Source organism: Tamandua tetradactyla, chromosome 2 (genome assembly GCF_023851605.1).
Source record: "Tamandua tetradactyla isolate mTamTet1 chromosome 2, mTamTet1.pri, whole genome shotgun sequence".
Lineage (NCBI taxonomy): Eukaryota > Metazoa > Chordata > Mammalia > Pilosa > Myrmecophagidae > Tamandua > Tamandua tetradactyla.
In genome coordinates this window covers 76,219,488-76,244,098 of record NC_135328.1, presented here as the reverse complement: position 1 = coordinate 76,244,098, position 24,611 = coordinate 76,219,488, and the positions used below count along the sequence as shown (strand labels likewise).

General features: G+C 34.2%; 1 protein-coding gene and 1 long non-coding RNA gene across 6 annotated transcripts in view; one reads left to right on the top strand and one right to left on the bottom strand.

Annotated features, from left to right (window-relative positions):
* FOCAD (focadhesin) overlaps positions 1–24,611 on the top strand; it is a 415,741-nt gene that overhangs the window by 94,509 nt on the left and 296,621 nt on the right. For 2 of the 3 annotated variants that reach the window (XM_077148042.1, XM_077148044.1), the window contains exons 5-6: positions 6,895–6,999; positions 22,187–22,288. In XM_077148042.1, coding sequence (XP_077004157.1) covers positions 6,895–6,999; positions 22,187–22,288 — 207 coding nt within the window. The remainder of the gene's footprint in view (positions 1–6,894; positions 7,000–22,186; positions 22,289–24,611) is intronic. The other variant, XM_077148045.1, reaches the window with a different exon arrangement.
* Positions 3,313–24,611, bottom strand: part of LOC143673494 (uncharacterized) — a 58,632-nt gene continuing 37,333 nt past the window's right edge. Inside the window, exons 6-8 of one of the 3 annotated variants that reach the window (XR_013170406.1) lie at positions 18,371–18,582; positions 13,141–13,247; positions 3,313–3,355 (exon numbers count right to left, since the gene is read on the bottom strand). This is a non-coding gene — a long non-coding RNA (uncharacterized LOC143673494). Of the gene's footprint in view, positions 3,356–13,140; positions 13,248–17,839; positions 18,583–24,611 lie in introns of those variants that run through there. The other 2 variants (XR_013170407.1, XR_013170405.1) reach the window with 2 other exon arrangements.

Sequence of the window (24,611 nt, the reverse complement as noted above, 5' to 3'; positions counted from 1 at the left end):
CCTTGCAGTCTCTCTATCCTTCCCAGCCCTAATAACCACTAATCTGATTCTGTATAGATCCATTTATATTTACATTTTTTACAAATGGAATCACACTATATGTAGTGTTTTCTGTTTGATTTCTTTCACTTAGCATAGTTAAAAACATATTGTTCTTTCTTTCTTTATTTATTTTGTAATTAAGAAGTTACAGGTTTACTTAAAAGTCACATAAAAAATGCAACATTCCCAAATACCCCCTATTGTTGACATTTTGCATTGGTGTGGCTCCTTTGTTACAATTATGAAAGCTTGTTAAAATACTATTGCTAACTATACTGCATAGTTTGCATTGGGTATATTTGTCCTTACATATTACCCTATTATTAAGAACTTGTTATAGTGATGTATACTTGTTATAATTCATGAAAGAACGTTCATGTATTTGTACTATTAACCACAGTTATCATTCACAACAGGGTTCACTGTGTTATACAGTCTTGTATTTTATCCTCTAGCTTTCCTAGTAGTAAATAAATGATGCAAAAATTCCCCTTTCAACCACATCCACACAAATAAATCACTGCTGTTAATTATATTCAGGATAACATGCTACCATCACTGCTGTCCATTTCCAAACATTTACAAAGCAACCAAAATAGAAATTCTGCACAAATGATCAACTCCACATTCCCTAACCCCATTCTATCCCCTAGTAACCTATATTCTAGATTCTAACTCTATGAGTTTGCTTATTTTAATTAGTTCATATCAGTGAGATCATACAATATTTGTTCTTTTCTGTTTGGCTTATTTCACCTAACATAATGTTCTTAAGGTTCATCCATGTTGTTGTACCCATTAGGACTTCTTTCTTCTTATAGCAGAATAATATTCCATCACATGTATATACCACATTTTGTTTATTCAAATGTCAGTTGATAGACATTTGGGGTGCTTCCATCTTTTGGTAATTATGAATAATGTTACTGTGAACATTGATGTGTAAATGTCTATTTGAGCCCCTGCTTTTCGTTCTTCTGGGTATATATCTAGTAGTGAAATTGCCAGGTCATATGGCAGTTCTATACTTAGCTTCTTGAGGAACTGTCAAACTGTCTTCCGTAGTGACTGCATCATTTTACATTTCCACCAGCAGTGACTGAGTATTCCTATCTCTCCACATCCTCTCCAACACATTTAATTTACTGTTTTTTTAATAGTAGCCATTCTAATGGGTGTGAAATGGTATTCTGTGGTGGTTTTCATTTGCATTTCCCTAATAGATAGAAAAGATGTTGAGCATCTTTTCTTATGCTTTTTGATTTTTCCTCTTTGGAAAAATGTGTATTCATGTTTTTGCCCATTTTTAAATTGGGTTGTTTAAATTGTTGAGTTGTAGGATTGCTTTATGCATTCTGGATATTAAGCCCTTATCCGATAGGTGATTTCCAAATACTTTCTCCCATTGAGTAGGCAGCCTTTTCACTTTCTTGACAAAGTCCTTTGACTTTGAAACCTAAAATATTGGGTGTGTCCCATTTATCTATTTTTTTCTTTTGTTGCTTGTGCCTTGGGTGTAATATCTAAGGGAACCATTGCCTACCACAAGATCTTGGAGATTCTTCCGTTTATTTGCTTCTAAGAGTTTTATGGTCCTGGCTGCTGTATTTAGGTCTTTGATCTATTTTGAGTTCATTTTCTGTAAGTTGTGTATGCTAGGGATCCTCTTTCATTCTTTTTTATATGGATTTTCATTTCTCCCAACACCTTTTGTTAAAGAGACTATTCTGTCCCAGATGTGTGGACTGGCAGCTTTGTCAAATATCAATTGGCCATAGAGGTGAGGGTCTCTTTTTGAACTCTCAATTCAATTTCATTGGTCAATATTATCTAAATTATCTAAATGCCAGTATTATGCTGTTTTGACCACTGTAGTTTTATAAGATGATTTAAAGTTACAAAGTATAAGTCCTCCAACTTCATTCATCTCTTTCAAGATGTTTGTGGCTCTTCGGGGTCCCTTACCCATTCAAATAAATTTGATAATTGGAGTTTCCATTTCTGCAAAGATGGCTGTTGGAATTTTGATTGGGATTATGTTGTATCTGTAAATCAATTTGGGTAGAATTGACATCTTAATGATAATTTAGTCTCGCAATCCATGAACATGGAATGCCCTTCTATTCATTTAGATCTTCCTTGATTTCTTTTAACAATGTTTGTAGTTTTCTTTGTATAGATCCTTTACATCCTTAGTTAAATTTAGTCTCCTAGATATTTGATTTTTTGGGTTGCTATTGTAAATGGAATTTTTTTCTTGATTTCTTCTTCAGATTGCTCATTATTAGTGAATAGAAACACTACTGATTTTTGTATGTTGATCTGCCAGTTTTGTACATATCCTGCCAGTTTGCTTAATTTATTTATTAGCTCTAGTAGCTTTATGGTAGATTTTGGGGGGCTTTGTACATATATTATTATGCTATCTGCAAACAGTGAAAGTTTTACTTCTTCCTTCCCAATTTGAATGCCTTTTATTTACTTTTCTTGCATAACTGCTCTAGCTAGAACTTCTAGCACAATAGAACTTCTAGCACAATGTTGAATAACAGTGATTACAGCGGGTATGTTAGTCTTGTTCCAGATCCTAAAAGGAAAACTTTCAGTTTTTCCCATTGAGTATGATGTTAGTTTTGGGTTTTTCATGTATGCCCTTTATCATGTTAAGGAAGTTTCCTTCTATTCCTGTCTTTAGAAGTGTTTTTATTAAGAAAGGAGGCTGAATTTTATCAAATGCCTTTTCTAAATCAATTGAGATGATCATGGGGTTTTTCCTCTTTGATTTGTTGATATGGTATATTAGCAGGATTGGTACTAATTCTTCCTGGGAACTTGGTAGAATTCCCATGTGAAGCTCTCTGGTCCTGGACTTTTCACTGAAATTTATTAATTTTAATATAGTGCTTTCAATAATGGACAAGTACTGTGAACTTTGTTATGATGGAGATCTAATTTAAGGGCAAGCAATATTGAGAAGGTTATTTTAATGTTATTTCTGCTTTAACTTTTTCCCTCTTTTTTTTTTATTTTCATGGGTAGGCACTGGGAATCAAACCTTGGTCTCCAGTATGGCAAGAGAGAATTCTGCCACTGAGCCACAGTCACAATGCCCTTTCCTCTAATTTTTTTTTTTTAATTAGCATTTTGAAATTTAGTCAGCTGTTATACCAGAATATCAGAAAGACTTACCAGGAGCATCAAAAATTAATATGAATCAATTTTACTTATGAATATATATGTAGAAATGTAGATCATATAAATTCAAGTCTGGAGCAAAATTAAGTCTTTCAGTGTAGTTCAACTGTTATTTCACCTGAAATTAATAAATGTATTTCAATGTTACTTCTTTGTTCTGGTGAACTTACAAATGATTTCAAATATTTTGAACATATAAAATAACAGGAAAATGTTAAACAAATAAGTTACAAAGAAGAACTCTTCTTATGATTTTTAAAACATTTTATGGATTATCTCAAAAGTAGGTTAAATAATGTTTTGAGCCATATCTCTCGGCTCCAACCATTAACCCATGGCTAGTTCTGCCTTCTCCACAGCCCTTGCACTTTGTTTCGCTCATATTCTTAGAAGCAAATCCCAGACATCATATTATTTCTTCTGTATACATTTTAATATATATCTTTTAAAAACATAACTATAATAGTGTTATTATACTTTAATATGCTTCCCATTTCTGTAAATATTTAACAGCTATTATAAATTATTATATTATTTTTTAACGTGTACTCAGTGTTCAAATTTCTAATTGTCTTATAATTGATTTTTTAAAGTTTGAATATTCAGCTAAGTTCCACTTTAAAATTGTTATGCTTTTTAAGTCTCTTTTAATCTATAGTGTCTTCGCTTTCTCTCATGGTTTATTTGTTGAAAAAACTGGTTCCTTGTGTGTAGTGATTTCCATAGTATAGATTTTGTTGGCTGCATGTCCATGGTGTAGTTTAACTTATTTTTCTGTATTTCTTGTAAATTGAACATTTACTCCCTAGTTTTAAAAAAGCTTTACGTTCACTTTTTGGGGAGGGAGGGAATCCGACTTTTTCATGGGTGATATTGCATTTTTCTGTTGGGAGACATGAAATATTGGATTGCTTCTTTTTAGATGTTGTTAGATTAATGCATCTGATCACTCTTGATATTCAGTGACCAGATGCATTAATTTATTAGGAGTTTAAGAGTGGTGACATTCTTTAACTTTTTCTTTACTTACTACCTGAAATACAAGTATAAAGAGAACCTTTCTGATACGATTGGATTACCCAGTGGTATTGTTTGTATAGTAAAGGCAGGATATAGACCTTAATTCTTTTTATTTACTTAACTTATAAATAATGAAGTTATTTTGTTTTAGCATTCTTCAGTGGTTACCAATTAAAATTTTAAAACAAAGGATTATAATGAGCTTATGGATCTAAAAATAACTTGATGCATATGTCTTCTTCCCCCCACCTTTTTAAAAATCATAATATGAAACTTTACCTTCTATTTTTTAGCCTTTTTGGATCTAACCTTTCGAAGCAATTTCAGAGAGAGAAGAATTTAAGTTTAAAAAAATCCTATTACTATTTAGTGGATTTTCATACATAACAAATGAGTTAAGATGGAAGGGTGAGTGAAAGAAAATAGCATCTTTCATGAGGCATGTCTTACAGCTGCTCTGATATTAAGCCACTGGAGCCATTTAATCCTAAAACTCTTAGGAGTTAATTTACAGGGTGGTGGATTTAGCGGCATGGTTAGCAGTCTTCAACATAGCAGTTAAATCTCTATATACCATGCTGAATATTTATCTTTTTTCTTATTCTATCAGGAGTCTTAAATTGGTTTTAATGTTGTAAGCACATGGATTAAGGTGTGTTACATGGAAAGATAAACTCCAGCAAAAAACACCTGCCCTCCCTTTCCCCAATGGAGTTGTGTCATTGCTTAATTAAAGAGGAGTATTATATTTATTTTATTTTCCTAGTATTTATAATTCTAGCATTTGCTAAATGTGTTATTCTTGAAATCAAAGGCCGTTTATAACCACAACCAATAATACCATTCATATTAGTTTAGTTAGTAGCTAATTTTAATAATAAAGATATGATACTATTATTTCAGTGTATATATTTGTAAGTAATGTAGTTATAGAACTAAAAATTACCTTCAGAGATCACTTCTGTAACTTAGCTATATCATTCTATCAGTCTGCCTGTCCCTTAATTAAGCATGTTTTTTGCATATATTTATTATCTCCTGTGTGCTTGTGGTAGGTGCTGTAATAGCATGGTGAGTAAAGCAGATTGTCATTGCAGTCAGGATGCTTTTGGTTCAGAGGGAGAGATTGCCTTAATTTCACAGTTTCACAATTGTATCTCAAACTACATTCAAATAAAATATACTGTGTGAGTGTGCTTTAATATGAAGGTTTGGCCTAGTCTTGGCGTTCAAAGAGGGCTTTCCTGAGTAAGTAACATCTAAAATAAAACCAAAGAATGAATAGAAGTTATCTAGGGAAACAGAAGAGTGTAGAGCTTCCCGGTCACAGAAACTAGAAAGTGCCACGTCCCTGTAGTGGGAGGAAAGATGCTTAGTAAGAAGCCTGAAAGACTGCCAAGTACAATGGGGAGAATGGTTTGAGATGAGGCTGGTAAGGTAGGTAGGGGACAGAATTATTTTTTCCCCCTCATATGAGTGTGTGTCTAGCAGTTCTGTGCAATAGAAATACATTGTGAGCCACAAATGTAAGCCACATATGTAATTCAAAATTTCTTAAAAAATAAAAGAAACAGTTAAAGTTGATTTTAATAATATATTTTACTTAACCTACTTTAAAAAATATTATTTCAACACATAAAATTATATAGGCTGTTTTACATTGTTTTTTTTTTTTTTTGTATCATAGGTCTTTTAAATCCAGTGTGTATTTTACTTTTCTAGCACATCTTAATTTGGACTAGCCACATTACAAGTACCCAGTAGCCACATGTGACTATTGGTTGCTGTATTGGACAGTGCAGAACTGCTGTGTGGCCAAATGTTTTGTCGGTTGGAAAACCTTAAATGCCATAAAAATACACTCAATAACATCTCACATACTACCCCAACTGATATATTAAGTCCTTTGTTCATGAATAAAGTTAACAGTGATTTGTAACTTATTATGTCCTGATTAGTAAATGACATGATATATGTAAAACACTTAGGAGAATGCTCAATAAATATTATTAATAACCGTGATTTTAAAATAATAAAAATTTTTTTCATTTTACAAATAATCTGTTTTTCCCCTAAGATTTATTTCTATTTCCAAGGGAAGTCCTATTTAAAATGGTAGGTCATTCTTTTTGGTATATTATCCTTCTACTGCTTACCAAGAATAAAGAAAAAAATATATACAGTTCTATTCCCCCCCACCCCCAGTAACTTTTTTAATGGAAGTTATTTGTTCTGATTGGTCCCTTGGTCCACTCTTTTGAATGACTGAGACATTTCATATATCTGGTTATTTTTCCTGGCCTGCTAATATTTATAAATGAGGTACTTGGTTATTCAGTATTGCTGACTGACACATGCAATTATGTGGGCTGTTTGACTTTTTCTGATGCTTCCTTCCCTAAAAGTGTTTAGAGAAGTGATTGATAGGGTGGTGGTTTGACTTCTGCACCTCACTTCTCCATTAATGTGTTGGATGGGAGCAGTCTGCTTGTTAGATTTCTTCTTGACTGTGCTGTAGAATGAGCTGGGTGGATGTGAATGACAAGTTTTCAATTATTTTGAAATGACAGAATTAAGCATTTGATTGGAATGTTCACTTTATGTCTGTAACATTTAACATTGAATATTTCCTTACAGGAATACACATGGCTTGATAAAAGCCATTGTGAAATTATTACAAATACAAGCTCTTAGGGAAGGACAAGATGGGGAGAAGAATATTCAGAATATGTATACTATTAGGTAAGTCCTTCTGTTTTTTGCCCCCCCCCCCCCCAAATTGGTGAATTGTTAATGGAGTTGACATACTAATCCATTAAGAATTGTTTGATTCAGTGAGATATGCACATAGTGATTGTCAGTCTTGGGCTCTCAGGTAGTTAGTGTTTCAGACTCAAAGAATAGAGATAGAGTTGATCACAATTTGGTTGTCAACAGTGTGGGTTTAAAGAGCACTTCCTTGGAATTGTAATCTGTTACTTACACTTCAAGGCATTCTCTTTACTATAGGGTATGTAACCATCTTTTCCAATACTAGTAAAATTAAAAATTTCAATGAGTGAATGTACTTAAAGCAGAAGGGGTTTAGGTTAGACAAGAGAGAAAACTTCCTCATGATAAAAGTGATAGGAAGATTGTCATTTGTGTCATTACCCAGGCCTTTGTTAGTAGTTGGGAACATTGGTTTGCCTTTTTTTTTTTCTTGCCATCTGTGGAATTTAGTATGTTAGGAGAATTATTTAAAACAAATACATACAGAGCAATAATATTATAATGTGTTGGATTTGTTTGGGGAGGAGCAGGCAAGGGAGGGTATCATATTCACTTGTGAAGGTGACTTTATCCATTGTCCTGAAGGTCCTTGAGAGCCTTTTGTTGAGAGAGGGCCTTTTGCTTAATGAGCAGAGGATGACCCCAGAAGATGCCATGTAACCTGCGTGTATAGTCATAGGAACTCTAGAATGAGAATAGGGGACCAAAATCAAGGGCATTCACTCATGAGTGAAAGATGGCTTACATGGGTGGTGGTGATCCACCAGGGAAAGTAAGTTAGATATCTATAAGCCCACCATTGACTTGAGCACACAGCACCTATAGTTTTGAGTGTTTGCCAAACCAACTGTGAGAACCTGGGGGGAATCCCTCCAAAATACAGCGTAGTAACTATTATTTATCTATATTATGCTGTTTCTTTTGATAATCAGCAAACAATGTCTCATATTTCAATGACCTTTCCTGTAATTTTAGTGCTGTTTATGAGCTCTTTTATTTTTATGAGTACATTATGAGAAGTCACTATTTAAAAACTTGGTCAGATTGGCATTTTATATGTATTTTTCTTAAGTGTTTTATGAATATATTCAAACGTACAGAAGAGTTGGAAGAATGTTGTGCAATGAATTAACTGATTTATTTTTAAATAGGGGAAGCAAAAGGAAATTATTTACTTGAAAATACTGGGGAAACTTGGGAGGGGATGACACAGGGTAAAGTTTCCCAAATTCATAAATATGCTTTTTTTTTTAGAAAAAGTAGGAGTGCCCTTTGTGACACAAGGTTTTAGTTTCAGATGTTTTCTTCCTCTTGACCAATATTATAACTCAAGAGTAGATGAGCAGATCTTAATAGTTTTGGAGGAGTCAAGTAAATAGCTGTGCTTTTCCTTTTTTTCATAGAAGATCTAACACTTGGACTGGCGTTTCATGATAAAAAATCATTTCATTTCATTATTGTTCAAGGGGGTTAATTTTTTTTTAAATAAGATAGCTATTGAAGTCTTTAATTTTTTTGTATGACACTATTACTATTGAGATATAATTTATGTACCATACAACTGACTCATTTGAAGTGTACAATTCAGTGGTTTTTATTATAGTCACAGAGTTGTACAGCCATCGCAACAGCCAATTTTAGAACATTTCATCTCCCCCCAAAAGAAATCCTGCGCCCATTAATAGTGGCTCCACATTTGACTCCAACTCATTGGGGTAGTTTTAATTTAATGGTTCTTAACACTGACTGCTCATGAGAACCACCTGGGTGTGCTTAAAAACAAACATGGGAATAATCAAATACCCTAGACCAATTGAATCAGTATCTCTGGGGTGAGGCCTAGATATTTATATTTTTAAAAGAGTCCCAGGTGTTGCTCTCTAAAGTACATCCTTATTACCTGGCATCTTATTGAAATGCAGATTCTCTTTCCTTAGGTCTAGGATGGGTTCAAAATTCTAGATGTATGTGTGCAATACTTCTGGTCCCCCACCTCATTTTGAATAGCATAGCTTCTAATAGCATTAGCAGTATCTGGGAGCTTTTTAAAAATGCAGAAACTCAAGCTCCATACAAGATTGCCTGAATCAGAGTCACATTTTAGAAAGATCCTCCTGGTGATTTAGAGGCACCTTAAAATTTAAGATGTACCCATTAAGGTAATGGCAAAAGGAAATTTTCTATCTTGCAGATTTAGGGGTACTCTCATTTTCATACTGATTGTTCTCACTGTATGTATTAGAGCTTATTCACCTGTAATGTTTCAGCTATTTTCCTAATTTGTTTTTTCTAACTGTAGTCTTGTTTTGAAAAGTCAGTAGGTGCAAGGTATGGATTGGGAGCCTAGTTTGAGGAGCTGAAATAAATTGGATACATTGTTTGTCTTTAGATAGGTGACATATTAATAGGTCCACAATAAATCACCTGAGTTGACATAATCTGGTAATGTTTATGGAGAGCCCTTATGTGAATGGTTGTTTGGCACTATAAATCAGTAGAGTGTAATCGAATGTATAAGTGTCTCAAGTTCCTCCAGGGGGAATTGTGGATGGCAGAAACAGAAGAGAGGTGAGCTTGAAGAGCAGATTCCCCTCAAGAGAGCTATGATTACCTGAGTCAGGCATAAAATTTTCATGCTGCTTTAAAGCTTTCTTTGCCACATGTTGGTTAACAATATCATCTAGCTGTGGAGAGGCAACTGATGAGCTGTGTATGAATGCATGAAAAGGATATGAGAAGCTGAGGGGTTGGTTTCCCTAGTTATGCTTCAAGATTAATTTAAAATGGAAGTGATAAGAGAAATAATTGTAACATTTCTGGGCATGAAGCTAATCTGTGTTTTTTGGTAGTAAAGACTCTAGTAGTATACAGTTAGTGTGTAAATATTTTTCATTTGTTTTGTAATAGCTCATTAATTTGAATCATAGTAATGTAGATTATATGCCATTTTAAATGGGTCTTTCTAAATTGCATCAGTTGTGCTAATGTGGAAATGAAGAGAGATGTGAGGCCCAGATGTTAACCAATGGCTTTCCTTGACTCCTGTGAATTTCCTGTAAGAACTCTATAGAAGGTATTTTGAGCTCAGTGGTTCTCAAACTTCATGTATATATGAATCATCTGTGAAGCTTGTTAGAGGTACAGCTTCTCATGTGCCATAGTTTCTCATTCATTCAGTAAGTAAATTTTGTGTGCTACTCTGGAGTCAGCATGTTTAACTACTGAGTAATATATAGATATAAATCATTTGTGGATCACACTTCAGAAATACTACTTGAGACCCTTGGAGCTTGATGGTACTTCATGTAAGCTGCAAAGACCTCCCACTTGAAGTGGATAGAGGGGTCTTGAATGACTTACTCATGGCTTCTTGTTCCCGTTCCTTACTTTGGATGCAAGGGGTCTGTATGTTCCTAAGCACCAGGGTACCAGGTTCATCTTACCCACATCAGAAAGGACAAGAGTCAGACCAAAGAGCAGTTCTAATGGAAAGCAGTCCAAATGGAGAACAAGCATACTGTGGATGCAAGAGAGAGAACATAGGAAATTTAAATCTCATTTTTCTGTGTGATGGAATAATTCCAAGGCCACCTTAGCCTAGATTTGTATTGGTGTTCCTCATGGTTAGATGGAGGGTGGTTATAGGAGTAGGAGAGGAGGAAAGCCCTGAGTACCCTTTTAGAAATTGACCCTGGTTTTCTGATCCTGATTTTCTGATACGCGTTGAGAACATCTTTGTGCACGTGTTCTGCTGACCATTTTTTGAACCATATTGGATTATAGTCTCTGTAGCTGATAAAATTTGTATTTATTACCTAGACCCTTCTTCCTAGAGAGTCCTTTCTTTAGCTTTGTGGCTTAAACAAGATTAGATGGATATATTTAAAAGGGACTTTGAAAATGGAGTAACTAGAAGAACTGTGTAGGACATTTGGCTGTTGTGGGTAACTAAAGAGCATATGCCTATGATTCTCCACTCTGGCTGCATGAATGTTGGAACCCTCTAAGCAGCTTTTACATGTACTTGGGTGACTTCACACAGGATGACTGAAGTGTCAGCTAGAAATTGGTATTTTTTCAAAGCCTCCTAATGATTTCCAGTGTGGAAGTAATGTTGAGAACTGATAGTCAATTGTGGCAGTGAGAAATGGGGTTCATTGTTGCCTTATTGTCAGATCTTTCAATATAAGTAAGAATTTTATATGAAATCTTCTGACTTTGTAAGTGTTGGCAACCAATTAAAATTTTTAAAAAAATACAAAGTAGGTAGGCAAAACACATGCTCACAGGATGCAGTCCATTTTAGGCCATAAGTTCATAACATCTTGTTTAGGTACTTAACTGTTTCAAGAACTTTAGAAGCTCTTTTCTACTAGTGAACAATTTTTATCCTTATGACAATTTCTACTAGTGAACAATTTTTATCCTAATAACATTTTTTAAACCAGTATTGAGGTATTGTTTAGTTCGTGTTTCCTTTCTGTCCCTTTTGTTTGGTCTGAGTTTTCTTCTGGTTAGCCAGAACTCCATTTTTTGGTAAAGTATTCTTCTGTTTAACTGGATCATATAAAAATTGTCTGATACTGATTATACAAGAAGTAGGGCAGAGAGCTGATATTTGGCTGGTATTTTGGTTGTGAGGAAGAATAAACTAAATTTTTATGATTTGTGAATTATTAGTGGATCATTTTCTCATTTGCTTTGTAATGTGCCATTCTCTCCTCAAGTTTTATCATGTGCTTTTGCTTTTAATATTTTCTCTGCATATTCATATTATGGCAATCTTTTAAAGATCTCTCTTCTCTCAGCTAAAGTGAGGAAATAGCTGTGAATTCATGAGCAGAAACTGCCTGTTCCAGAATTTGTGCATCATTCTGATGTGCCAGACAGTGGCTGACATGCACAAATATCAAATGTTAAGAATCTTATTTGTGAGGTTTGGTCTGATCAACATCAAGCTGTACTTTCTGAAATAAAGGAATATTAAATGTTTTGGCAGATGGTGTGCTCTGAAGTGGCTGATGAGGCCAATAGTTATGGATGGTTATGCTGCAAGCAGATTAAAGTTTTATGCTTTATGTGTGTATTTGTTCATTTATTTGTGAACATGTTATGTAGTTTATTGAGATAAGGAGTTAATTTTAAGAGTTTAAAGATGTATGTCCTTAAACACAGGGTACTCTGTAAATGATATTGATTCTTTTACTTATCTCTTAAGGCAAATGCATTTTTTCCCTTAAGGTTATCAAAGAAAAACAAGAGAAAGTCTAAGATAATTCCTAACATAAGTACATTAAGACCAGTGCATGTTTGTGGCTGTCAAAATACAACCCTGTCCTTAATTTTGATCACTAGCTTTTCCTTAGCATTAAACTCTTTTTACATTTTCTTGTATGCATTTTGAAAGATGAGATGAAGCCAGTCATGTGAAGAGCACATAGATTGTTTCATATCTAGGGGAGAACTTATGCATTGATGCTATTGTACAAAAGAGCTTGAAATGCTAGAGGAACTGCTGAGAGGCTGGGAGGCTGAAGCTTAATGTTCAAGACTGATGAAGTGCAGCTAGAAGGCCAGGAAAAGTGGCATAGGCTGGATTATGCAAGGCCATAGCAGAAGCTTTGGGTTTTATTTGAAAGGTAGTAGGAAACAACTGAATGTTTTCCTTTTTAATATATTATTTTGAAATAATTTCACAGTAATAGAAAAATTGTAAGAATAGTACAAAAGACTCCCATATACCATTTACTCAGTTTCACCAAGTTTTTATACTTTGCTACATTTGCATTATCATTCTCCCTAAATAATTTTTTAAAAACTTTTTGAAAGTAGACTGGATAATATAGTACTGTGCATTTCCTAAAAACAGGGATATTCTGTTATATAACCAGAGTACAGTTATCAACTTGAAGACATTTAACAATACAGTACTTCAATATGTTGTTTATATTGCAGTTTTATCACTTGTCTCAATGTTTTTCTTTGCCTTTTTTTTTTTTTTTTTAAGTACAGGACCTAGTTTAGGATCGTATGGTGCCCTTAGTTGTTGTAGCTGTTTAACCTGTTAAAATCTGGAACTGTTTATCCTTTTAAATCTTGTCCTTTGCTTACCTTTCATGTCATTGACGTTTTTGAAGGGCAGTTGTTTTGTAGAGTGTCCCTAAGTTTTGGTGGGTCTGATGTTTCCTCTTGATTAAATTGAGAGTATGCATCACTGGCTGAAATAGTACATAAGTGATTCTTTGTCTTTCTCAGAATATCATATTTGGAGACAGTGATATCCATACCCCTCACAGGTGATTTAATTTTGATCAACCAGTCAAGGTATTTGTGGTTTCTCTACACTATAGTTATCATTTACCCACTTGTAACTAATAAGCAAAATGTGGAGAAGACACTTTGCGACCATGCACACATCTTTGTCCTTATTAAGTTCATCCCCACAAAACAATTTTTACTCTAGTGGTTGCAAAACGGTGATTTTCCAACTCCACCACTTCCTTCACTTTATGAGTTAGCTACTACTGAAAAGAAAAGCTCCATTGAAGTGTTTAAATTAGATTAATATTTGAAAAATATTTGGCTGCTGTGAGAAATGAACTGGAGAGGGGCAAGAGAGGAAGTGAAGAGATCAGGCAGGAACCTATTGTAGAGGAAATGGTAAGAGATATTGTTGGTTTGACTATGGTGGTGACATGGTGATGGTAAGAAATGGATGAATGTGAGATATACTTTGTTTTATATACAGAATAGGATAAGAGAATTGAAGGCATTTTTAAAATTCTTGTTTTATTAATAAGGCTACTGTGTGGAGAATAGATTGGAAGTCCAAGTTACTCTGATTACTAAATTGCCATATAGTTATATTTTACATGATACAGATGAGATTTCTAAAATTAAAAAATAACTAAATTTAAAATAGTGTGTGGCTAGGTTAAGTTTGGAATACTTTTTAATGCCTTTTAAAATTTAGATATAATTTAAATACCACAAAATACATGTCTTTAAAGAGTACAATCAGTGATTTTTGTATATTAAAAAAGTTGTGCAATTTTCACACCATCTAATTTCAGGACATTTTCATCACCCTCCAAAACAAACTGTATCCATTAGCATCATTTCCCATTCTCTCCTTCCCCCAGTCTTTGACACACGGCCTTTTTGTCTGCCTTCTCTCAGATAGCATAGTGTTTTCAAGGTTCATTGGTGTTATAACATCTATCAGTACTTCATTCCTTTTTATGGCTGAATAATATTCCACTTCATGGATATGCCACATTTATTTTTGTAAGTTTATCCATACAAATAATTTTTGATATGCTTGCCTTTTGCATTTATTCTGAAGGTAAACTTTTTTTTTAAGTTACTGAAAATAATTCCCTTAGTCTTTAATTAATGAGTTTTTTTAGTTATTAGTTTTCATTTCTGCCTATATTCCTTCTTCATTTACTATTTTTTAAATGCACTTTTTTGAGATATATTACATAGTCATACCATATAATCATCCAAATTGTACAATCAGTGATTCAACAGTATCATCATATAGTTATGTGTGCATTTGTCCTCGCAATAGATTTTGAACATTTTTATTATTCTAAAACAAACAAACAAACAAACAAAAACACACCCAAGAATAAAAGCAAAAATAAAAGTGAAAAAGAACACATAAAACATCCCATACACCCTCTCCCCGGCTATTATTTATTTGTTTTTCCTTTTTTTTTTCTTACCCATTTCTCCATACACTGGATAAAAGGAGTGCCAGTCACAAGGGTTTCACAATCGCCTGCTCACACCTTAACAGCTGTATAGTTATTCAGTCATCTTCAAGAATCAAGGTTGTTAGAATACAGTTCAACAGTTTCAGGTATTCCCTCTGAGTATTTCAGTATACCAAAAACTGAAAGGGGATATCTATATACTGCATAAAAATACCTGCAGAATGATCTCTTGGCTCTTTTTGAAATTTCTCAGCCACTGAAATTTTATTTTGTTTCATTTCTCCTCCCCCTTTTGCTCAAGAAGGCTTTCTACTCCTATGATTTCCGGTGCCAGGCTTATCTCCTGAATATCCCCTTCCTCTCATGTAGGAGGAGGGGCAGTATGCAGAGTTGGCCATCAGCTATCATCATTCAAATTTTGTTGTAGAAATGAGCATTTTGTTTTTTTTTGGAGGCTGATTATTTCAGTGATTGAATGTTATCTAAATATGTTGACCAAGCCTGAAGATGTTTGGTTTTATATAACATAAAGTAAGCATAACACCATTTATTAAATTGTTTGTATTATACCATCAAACTGCCATAAGGGGATTGAAAGCAGTATAACGCATTATGTGTTATATTGTTGAAGTTACAAAAATGTAAAAACTCAGGGAGCTGCTATTTCTGGATATGATACATCATTTATAACCTTCTTTGGGAAGGTATTTACTGTTACAGTCATTTTGAAAGTGGGAGTTTAACAAGACTGGGTTATAGCAGTTGCCCTTGATAAATTTAGCTCTAATTCACTGGTACTTATCCTTTTTTGGGGGTCAGGACCTTCTTTGAGAGTATCATAAAAGTTTTGAACTTCCTCTTAGAAAATGCGCATACATATCTTTACTCAAGATGTTGTATGTAATTTTAGAGGGCTTATGAATTTACTGTTTTAATGAATAATTGGAAATATTTATAGAAAAACTAAGAGAATGAAGGTGGGAAGGAATTATCAGTTAGAGGTAAGGATGAGAGAGAGAAGCTTAGCCAATAATGCTTTCCAGGGGCCATCTGTCTTGTTGCTATTTAATTCTTTCTGTCAAACTGTATGTTTTGCTTCTGTTTTCTCTTTTCTCTCCTACCAGGAAAGTCTTTGTTCACAGTTTATAGTTCTAATCACCTGGGATTTACACCTGGGATTTATAATCATACTTGAAGGAAAAGCTACACAAATTGTGCAGTCTTCCAATTAGCAATGGCTACTAGAAAATCCTTTTTAAGTTTTTCTAAATCTAGATGTTTCCTTTAAGAATTGGTATGTAATTGGTTTTATGAACATAGAAATATAATTTGCCTTATCAGCCTATTTATTTTGTTTTAATTTTTCTGTAATTATGACATGTACCTTAATAACAAAAGAAAAGTTTTATATCTCTAAATGCTTGAATATTTTCCCCTAGCTACCACCTTGTACCTAAAATAGTTCTATATTTCTGATATTGGCAGATATCTTTTCATTAAAACCCTGGCTAGTAAAATAGGGATCTGGAGGAAGGGTGCCCTGTGAGGGCAGAATCATTGTGATAGGAAGTACATTTTCAAAGAAATCTTATGCTTTCCATACTTGCTTATATACACAAAGAAAAATGTAGTCAGCCAGAAATGTCAAAATTAAAATCTCTTTTGCTCCAAGGCTTCTTTTTCTAGGAAAAAGAAAGGGTAAAATCCGTTTGTTTAAAATACTGTAGGATATATAGTGAATATATTGCTTAGTTCTTTTTGGTTCATATACTCTTTTTTCTGGTACTATTCATTGTGAAATCTTCATAATTTTTCATTTTGCATTTTTAAACTTAAGATCAGCAGAGCTGTTTTTTAAAATCCCTTTCTGGCTTCTTACCAGCACTTTCAAATAAAAATTCAGAGCAGGTAGAGAAATGCTTTTAAAATGCATATTTGATGTAGTAAGTGCTATGCTATGCTTCTGAAAGCGCCAGGGTCACAGCTGCATACATGAAAATGCATGCTGACTGCAGGCATTGTTTCCTCACACAGAAAAGGCAATCTGTGTCTGTCACTGAATTTATGATGTAAATCAAATCATAGCTTTCTTATATTTCAGAGATGTAGCAAAAAGGTTTAGGTTACCTAAAGGTTAAAAATAACTTTTGCTTTCTGATTTGCCTACCTCAGAACTAATTTTTTTTACCCTTTCATTTCTATTAAGATTGATGTATTTATACTTGGAAAGGTGAATCCAAATTATATACCTTACTTTACCATTGCTTCTGTGCTAGTGTAGTGGAACTGTGAATTATCATTTAGTACTCCCCCCACTCCATTCTGTTATGATGCATGTTTTTCTCTGTGTTGTTGACAACGTTAGTTATTAAAGGTTGGGAAACAATGAAGTATTAGGTCCAACTCTGCCATACTTCCTTTTGTCTTTTTTTCCCTGAACAGTGTGGACTTTGGAACATTGTACTTGAAGGGACCATAATGAGTTGGTGTTTTATGATCCTGCTTAAGAGTTTAAAAAGGTGATTTGGAGAAAATGGAGTGGGGAAAGTGAGGAAGGGAAAGAGAGAGAGAGAGTGAATTTCATTTATTGTAGATGTGCACTTGCACTGAAAGGAAAACATAGAATAAGAAGACAGCTTTCAAGCTTTTATATTTTAGTTAAAGCTACAAACCTACCCATGACAATCATAACACTATGCTTTTGTTGAGTGCTTCTGTTTTCCAGGAACTATGTTGAACGCTTTACTTAAAATGGTAGTTAAAACATTTGCAAATCACAGAATAGAAAAATACCCTCAAATATATGACAAATTGAGTCATCTATGACCTAAAAAAAAATGCGTAGTAAAGGAGAGATTAGAAGCACTAGAGGCCAAGGAAGAGTGACGTGGTTGCTTAGTTTGTATTGATTTTGATCTTTAGAAATGATGTCCTCTTTTAGGAGTAAACAGCATCTGGGGAGTTAGGAAATTCTTATAAAAAAAAAAAGTTCTGTGTGCTAATTCCAGACATAGTAGTTTACTTCTTTTTGAAATAAAAAATAATAAGTTTTTATTTTTGAGATAAAAATAGGAGATCTTTTCTTCAAGACCTTCCGCTTTATTAGACATTGACCTCAGAGCCATTTAAGCTTAACATAGACTATAGTCTATGAGCCACTTTGCTTCTTTTGGCCTGTACAGGGTTTGACACCTCTGATCTTGAGTGGTACTAAGGGTTTACATTAATGAGTGGCTTTGGTTGTATAACTTTAGCTCTGGAATGTGCTTCGTTTGATGCCCTCATTTTATAGGTGATGAAACTTTGACTTGCTTAAGGAATTATTACAGAGCCAGAATATAAATTTGGGTCTCTTGACTTTTAATTCAGTGCTTTTCCCCCCAACTAGTTTGCATCCCCCCGTCACTTCTAGTTTTTCCTGAGGTGTGGGTCTGCAGCATAGTAGTAAGTGATTCCAATGATGTTATGTATGCACTGCTAATAATGATAATGTCCCATATCTATGTTTTTCCAAATGGTGTATAGCTTATTAGGTGCCCACTATTAGTTTTGCAAATGATCGGGCTGATTTTAAGATCAACCCATCTATCATTTTGAATGAAAAGTTGTAGCCAACTTACTTTTCAGGAATTTGAATAGCAGGTTTTGGGATAATTAGAATCTTCAGACATAATTCAGGTTTTGTTTTGCTGTTCTTTTGTACCATATTAGTTCTTTTTTGTTTTGATCAGTAGTGATCTTAATGAAGAGCAAAGTTGACCTGTTTAAATTGTGGATCCTTTCACTTAGCTTGACCTTTCTCAGTTGGATGAAATTGAAAGAAGTGGAATGGCTAACAAGTAGTGAGAGGAAGAAAGGAAAGAAAAGTTTTGAATAATCCATACATATAATAATCAACCCATGAACACATCAAGATTTGTTTTGGCACATTAAAAGCCTTTTGGCTTTTAAATACTCTAATTTATTATATTTAAATAGGCAAATAACTCCATTTCCAATTGTCCCCCAATTTGCATATATATTATTAGTGTTTATTTTGGAACAAGATTCTATATTTAGTATTTAGGTCTGTGGTTTCTGCTGTACTGTGTTTTTCTTGTGTTCCCAATGTTAATATTTGATAATTGTATTTCCATATGAAACTTACAATTTTGAGCATAATTGACTGATAGCTTTTGGTTTAATATAAGGAAGGATGAAGATATAGTCTTAGTCTTTTTGAATAACTCAGTTCCATGCCGTGTTTTAATCAGTTTACGCTGCTCAACGTGTTTGTCGTTTACCCAGTGCAGTGGTTTTCAACTTAGGGCATGTTGCCCACTACAGAACTTGTAGTATCTGGAGACTGTTTTGATTGTCATTACTAGAGGGTTGCTACCCTGGCATCTAGTGGATAGAGAATAAGGGTGCTGCTAAACATCCTGTAGTGCACGGGACAGCCCCCCACAACAAAGAATTATCTGGCCCAAAATGTCAGTGGTGCCAAGATTGAGAAATCCTCATGTAAGTCAGTTGCACAATAATGTTTATTGAATTAAAAATGTTTATTGAGTTAAAAAATGGGTGTACTCTATTACTTAAGCATAAAACTGTATGTATTACTTTATATATATATTCATATACCTGTTCAGTGATTCATAAGGTAGAATTTAGATCTTCATTATGCTTAAAGTATTAAAATAAATTTTGACAATTATAATTCATTTTAGGTTAGTTGTACTCACTTGATATAATATTAGTAATCAAATGTTAATCAACGGTAAAATTTAATGTTCTCATTTTGTATTCCTTCTTCCTCAAGGTTTTCATCTTCTGGAATCAATATTGTGTATTATTCCCTAGGATATTGCCTCTTGGCCCTGACATAATCAATTATCTGGAAAAATTAATTATCCAGATGGCTAAATCAGTAATTAATCTGTATAATCTCTATCCTACTATATTTGACTTAATCTCATCTTTACAGTTTGTCTGAGATACTAAATAGAAACTGCTGGCTCCAATAGTTATCAAAACAAATCCTGAGCTTCATGTAACATAACTAGAGTGATTCCCTCAATACATGTAAAATACCAGAGAAGCTAAATTATAATAGAGTTGTTTGCTGTATGTGCATCATTTTTAATCCTACTTAAGTTACTACCTCTTATTTTGGTTGACTTGATTAAATTTAGACACAACTGCATGTTTTATGAAGGACATAGATGCTTAGCAGTTTTTTGGGGTGACGGTTTGGGAAGTGTTGGGAGATGACATGTAAGTGGAGATTATTGTAAAGCATTTCAGTGCTTTGTGATCACACAAAAACTGTGTGGTAACTTCTTTGATTTTCTTCTTAAATGGTCGTTAATGACACCATTAACTGGAAGGTTAACGGGTGGCTTTTAGTGTCTGATGCTCCTCATTTCTATGGTCCTTGTCAGAAGAAAAACTCATAGCCAAAATAATTGCAGTTGCTGTTCTCTCCTCTTTATTTGGACGTTATAATTGAATATGACCTGAACTCTCAATCTAAGTTCAGTTGATGTGACATATTTGAGGGAATTTTAGGATTTGTAACTTTTTTTTTTTTTTTTAATATTTGTGGCAACTGTTGTGGAAGCAAATTCTAGATAGGTTTAGCTGCAAAGGATTTAGAATTTGGAAAAGTAATTTTGATATGACTTTTAAATTTTGGCATTAAAAGTGGTTTGGAAGAGCAATCCCTTAGCAATGGCAATAGTTTGATCAGTCAGAAATAGCCTATGCTTTAACAGGCCAGGAGGCTGCCAGCATGTGAAGTGAGTGCGTGATAGATTAAGTGGGTTTGAGGAAAAAATGAGGAGTTAGTGTTATAATACCCTGAACCTGTGTAGTAGTGCCAGAGAGATATTTACTATGAATATTTCAGTGTCATGTGTCTGCTGTACTTTTTTATTTTTAAAAGAGAGAAAAAAATCAGACAGCTTCCCACCCCTTGACCTCCCTCACCTATGCTTCTTACTTGTGGCAACACATTAGAATCACTGAAGGGTTTTTAAAAAATCACTAATGCGTAGGTTCCACCCATCACAACTCCAATACAGTTGAGACCTGGGCATGGGTATTTTTTCTTTTTAAGACTTTCCCAGGTCAATCTAAAATCAAACCACAGTTGAGAACTGCTTTGTAAAAGCAGTGCAGCAAAATTTTCTGGAGGGCTATTTTTTAGGTCTGGACTAGGGACTGAGAATTTGCATTTCTGACAAGTTCTCAGGTGACACTGATGTTGCAGGTAAGGTGATCACACTTACAGAGCCATCACTATAAAAGAAGCCTGTCTTAAAATATCATTTGGGAGTGGGCCATGGTGGCTCAGTGACAGAGTTCTCACCTGCCATGCTGGAGACCCGGATTTGTTTCTTGGTGCCTGCCCATGTAAAAAAAAAAAAAAATATCATTTGTGTGTAGGTTGTGGTCTGATTATTATTATTTTTTTTTTGAAAAGTCACTGTTAGTGATGTATTGTTGGATTAAAAAATTGGTTTAAAGAAGAGCTTTCTATATACAGTCTCTTTTTATGAAAAAGACTGATTTTTTTTGGTATTGTTTGAATTTTTTAAAAAACATGAACATTGCCAATTTTATTTAAAAATTTTCTTAGAGGGAAAAGCCACGTAGATTATAACTAAAAGCTTCGTATGGTACTTCATAGTTTAAAATGGTTATGAATTTATAATTTCTTTTAAGCTTTTTGAACTGTTTATCTCATTGGTATCTTATTTTTCCTTTTTAAAACTCCATTCTTTGAGAATCCTTCAAATTGCAGAGCATAAGTTTTATATAGACTTTTTTAGGTTTCTTTTAAAATATAGCCCAAATCAAAAAATCAGCTGTTTAACATAAATTTCAAACATTTTAAGTTTGGACAGTTGATTGTGAAGAAGAGAAGAAATACTTTCTTCTCTCTCATTTTAAATATGCGGGGTGAACAGTGTGTGATATATCAAGAACAAGGGGCATAGGTAAGAACAGAGAGAGAAAGGCAGTGCTTACAAATTGGGGCAATGTTAGAGGAAGTGGAACCTTCCAGGTTCAGAAAGAGAGAGCAACAGCAGAAGGAGGTGGCCTATGACTTGCAGGAAAGATGGGATAAAGGGGATAGATGTGAGAGAAGCTACTGGATTCATGAGTATGGCCAAGCAAGAGGTAGTAAATGGCAGAGTCACTTCTCATATTTGGGTGTCTCAAACTTCAGGGTCCACTCTGTTATCCACAAAACAAATAAAGAAAAAAATATTGGTTCTGAAGAACCAACTTTGCAACAAATACCGCAAGTGATAGTGTTGACAATTATGACTCCTGGGAGAAAAAACAGTCTCTGGATGGAGTTGGGTTTTTTGCTGCTGTATTTGGATACTGACGATATGTAGTCCTGAAAAATGATGGCTTCTGATATGACTTTTGGTATTTTTCAGAAATCATCCTCAGCCTTTGATCACTGTGCTTGAACATAGACCTGATTGTTGGCCAGTTCTTCTGCAGCAGTTGACAGTTTTTTTCCAGCAGTGCCCTGAAAGGTACTGTGAAGTAAAATAACCAGAGGGTAATGTAATAGTATATGTTAACTTTAGAGCTTGTTTTTTGGCTTCTTGGACTATAATGTTTTCTCCTGAAGAAATGTCCTAGAGCAGGGTGTAGTTTTCCGTTTTCTTTTTAAGAGTAAGAGAAAAAGCCCTCCAGATTTACTGGTTTTTTGAAATACGAAATATGAGAAGAGGAAACTGTTATTAGTGAAATTAAGTATTGGTTAGTGGTTAGAAAAGTTAACCAGAAATATTGGGTAAACTACTACACAGTACGTATAGGAGATAGGTTTTTTCCCCCTGGAAATTGGTAAATCTCTGTTAAAACCTGATCATGCAGTACTACTAACTGGGATCAGATAGTCACTATGTGTGCATTTAGTTTAGTTTCGCCAAGGCTTCCTCAGGAGGCCATTCTTCCACTCTTAGTATCATGGTCTTAGTTCAGGTCCTCATCATCTCTCTTTTTTTTTGTATGGTCAGGCACCGGGAATCGAACCCGGGTCTCTGACATGGCAGATGAGAACTCTGCCACTATTGCCCACCTCCTCATCATCTCTTGTTGTGACTGTTGCCACATTTTGCTAACTGGTGTCTCTGCCTCCAGTTTTGTCTTGTTCACATCCATTCTCTGAACAGCCATCAGAGTGGTGTATCAAGAGAACGAATCTATTTTTTTCACTCCCTTGCATAAATTGCCACAGCTGTGTTTTTTGTTTTTTTGTTTTTTTCATTTTGTCATCATGTGGAGCACCCCACCTCTTCAGATAAGCAACTCTGATTTTCATAGCATACATGTTGATCTTTCATGAAACTTTCTGTTAGAAGGAAAAATGGTTTAGTTTCTGAAAGTTTGAAAATTCAAGAATTACAAATTAAACTCTAGCATGTCATGCCAGGCTCTGGGTATGATATAATTTCTACCTGTCTTACCAGTTTCCTCTTTATATCTCAATTTATGCTTTAGCAGTATACTGACTTAATTTTTGCTTCTACACAGAAAGCAGTACTGTTCCCTTGCCCCTGCACTTTTGTTTATTAGTACTCACCCTACTCTCTTGAATCTTACCCGACTCCCTAAATTTTTCGTTTGAAATTTATGTTTGGGCATTCTGTTCCCTAAGAAGTCTTTGCCTACTACAGGCTGGGTTTGGTGTCTTGCCTCCATGCTCACATGTTAACTTGCAGTTGTGATTTCTAAACATCGCTACATTTAACTACATTTGTATAATTTACTCCTATTAGCCTGAGGGCAGGGACTGTTTCTCCTTTATCTTTGTATTAATAATGCGTGGCACATTTCTAGGTGCTCTGTAAATGCTGAATTTATATAAAGGAGGCCGTCTGCTTGCTGGGGCCCAGACACAGGTCCCTCATTATATATAGCATCACTACATACTTAGCACCATCAAGCAAGGTCATGATAGGGTACCATTATCCTGGGAAGCCACTGTCTGGGTTTCATACACTGCATCAACAACATTCATGTTTTCTTGCTTTTGAGGGTTTTATAGTATCCTATGAATATAGCTTCTTAAAAAGCTTTCAGAGTTCATAACTTCAATTTTAGATGGAATTTCTAGGTAGAATATACTGTTACAGGAAGATTTCAAGAGATTTAGGGAACCTGTAATCAACTGCCGGTGAGAGAAACCCATGTTTCATTTGAATAGCTCAAAGTGAACATCATTATCGGCTGTTCTTCCCTCACCTAGGATTGTATTTTCACAGATAGGATATTAGTATTTACTAAATAAGCCTTTGTTCAACTGTGTCAAAACTCAAAAATAAATAAATTTATGAACACGTTTAATGCAATTTCTCTCTGTTGCAAAATAAATTGGGATATTTTATAAAAGAAAATGCTAAAAAAAGATAATGCTGATGTGCCATATTTATTATTAACCTTGTTTTTAGGAAAAACCTTAAAAGTACATCTCTCAAGTCAGCATGTAATTAATTTATTGTTGGATTATTTTAATATCAAAGGAATATTGAGGCTTAAAGATAGTTATTCTAATGAAGTTTGTGCAGATAGTCATAAGAATAAAGATTACTAGTTGACATTTGGCTTATTTATTGATAAGCTTCTATTGACTCGTTACTTTTACTTAAATTCTCAAGTGTTGAAGTATTTTGTGTAGCCGTTTAGAAGTTCTAAATTATTTTATATTTGTTTGCAAAGAATAGTTTCAATTGCCTTATTTCTGCCTTTGCACTATGGGATTATTCTTTGCAGAATTTAGTCGGTAATTCTGGTTACATTTTTCAGCAGACTGTTGGTTTCCTGACATTTGATTGTAGAGTAAACTTAAGT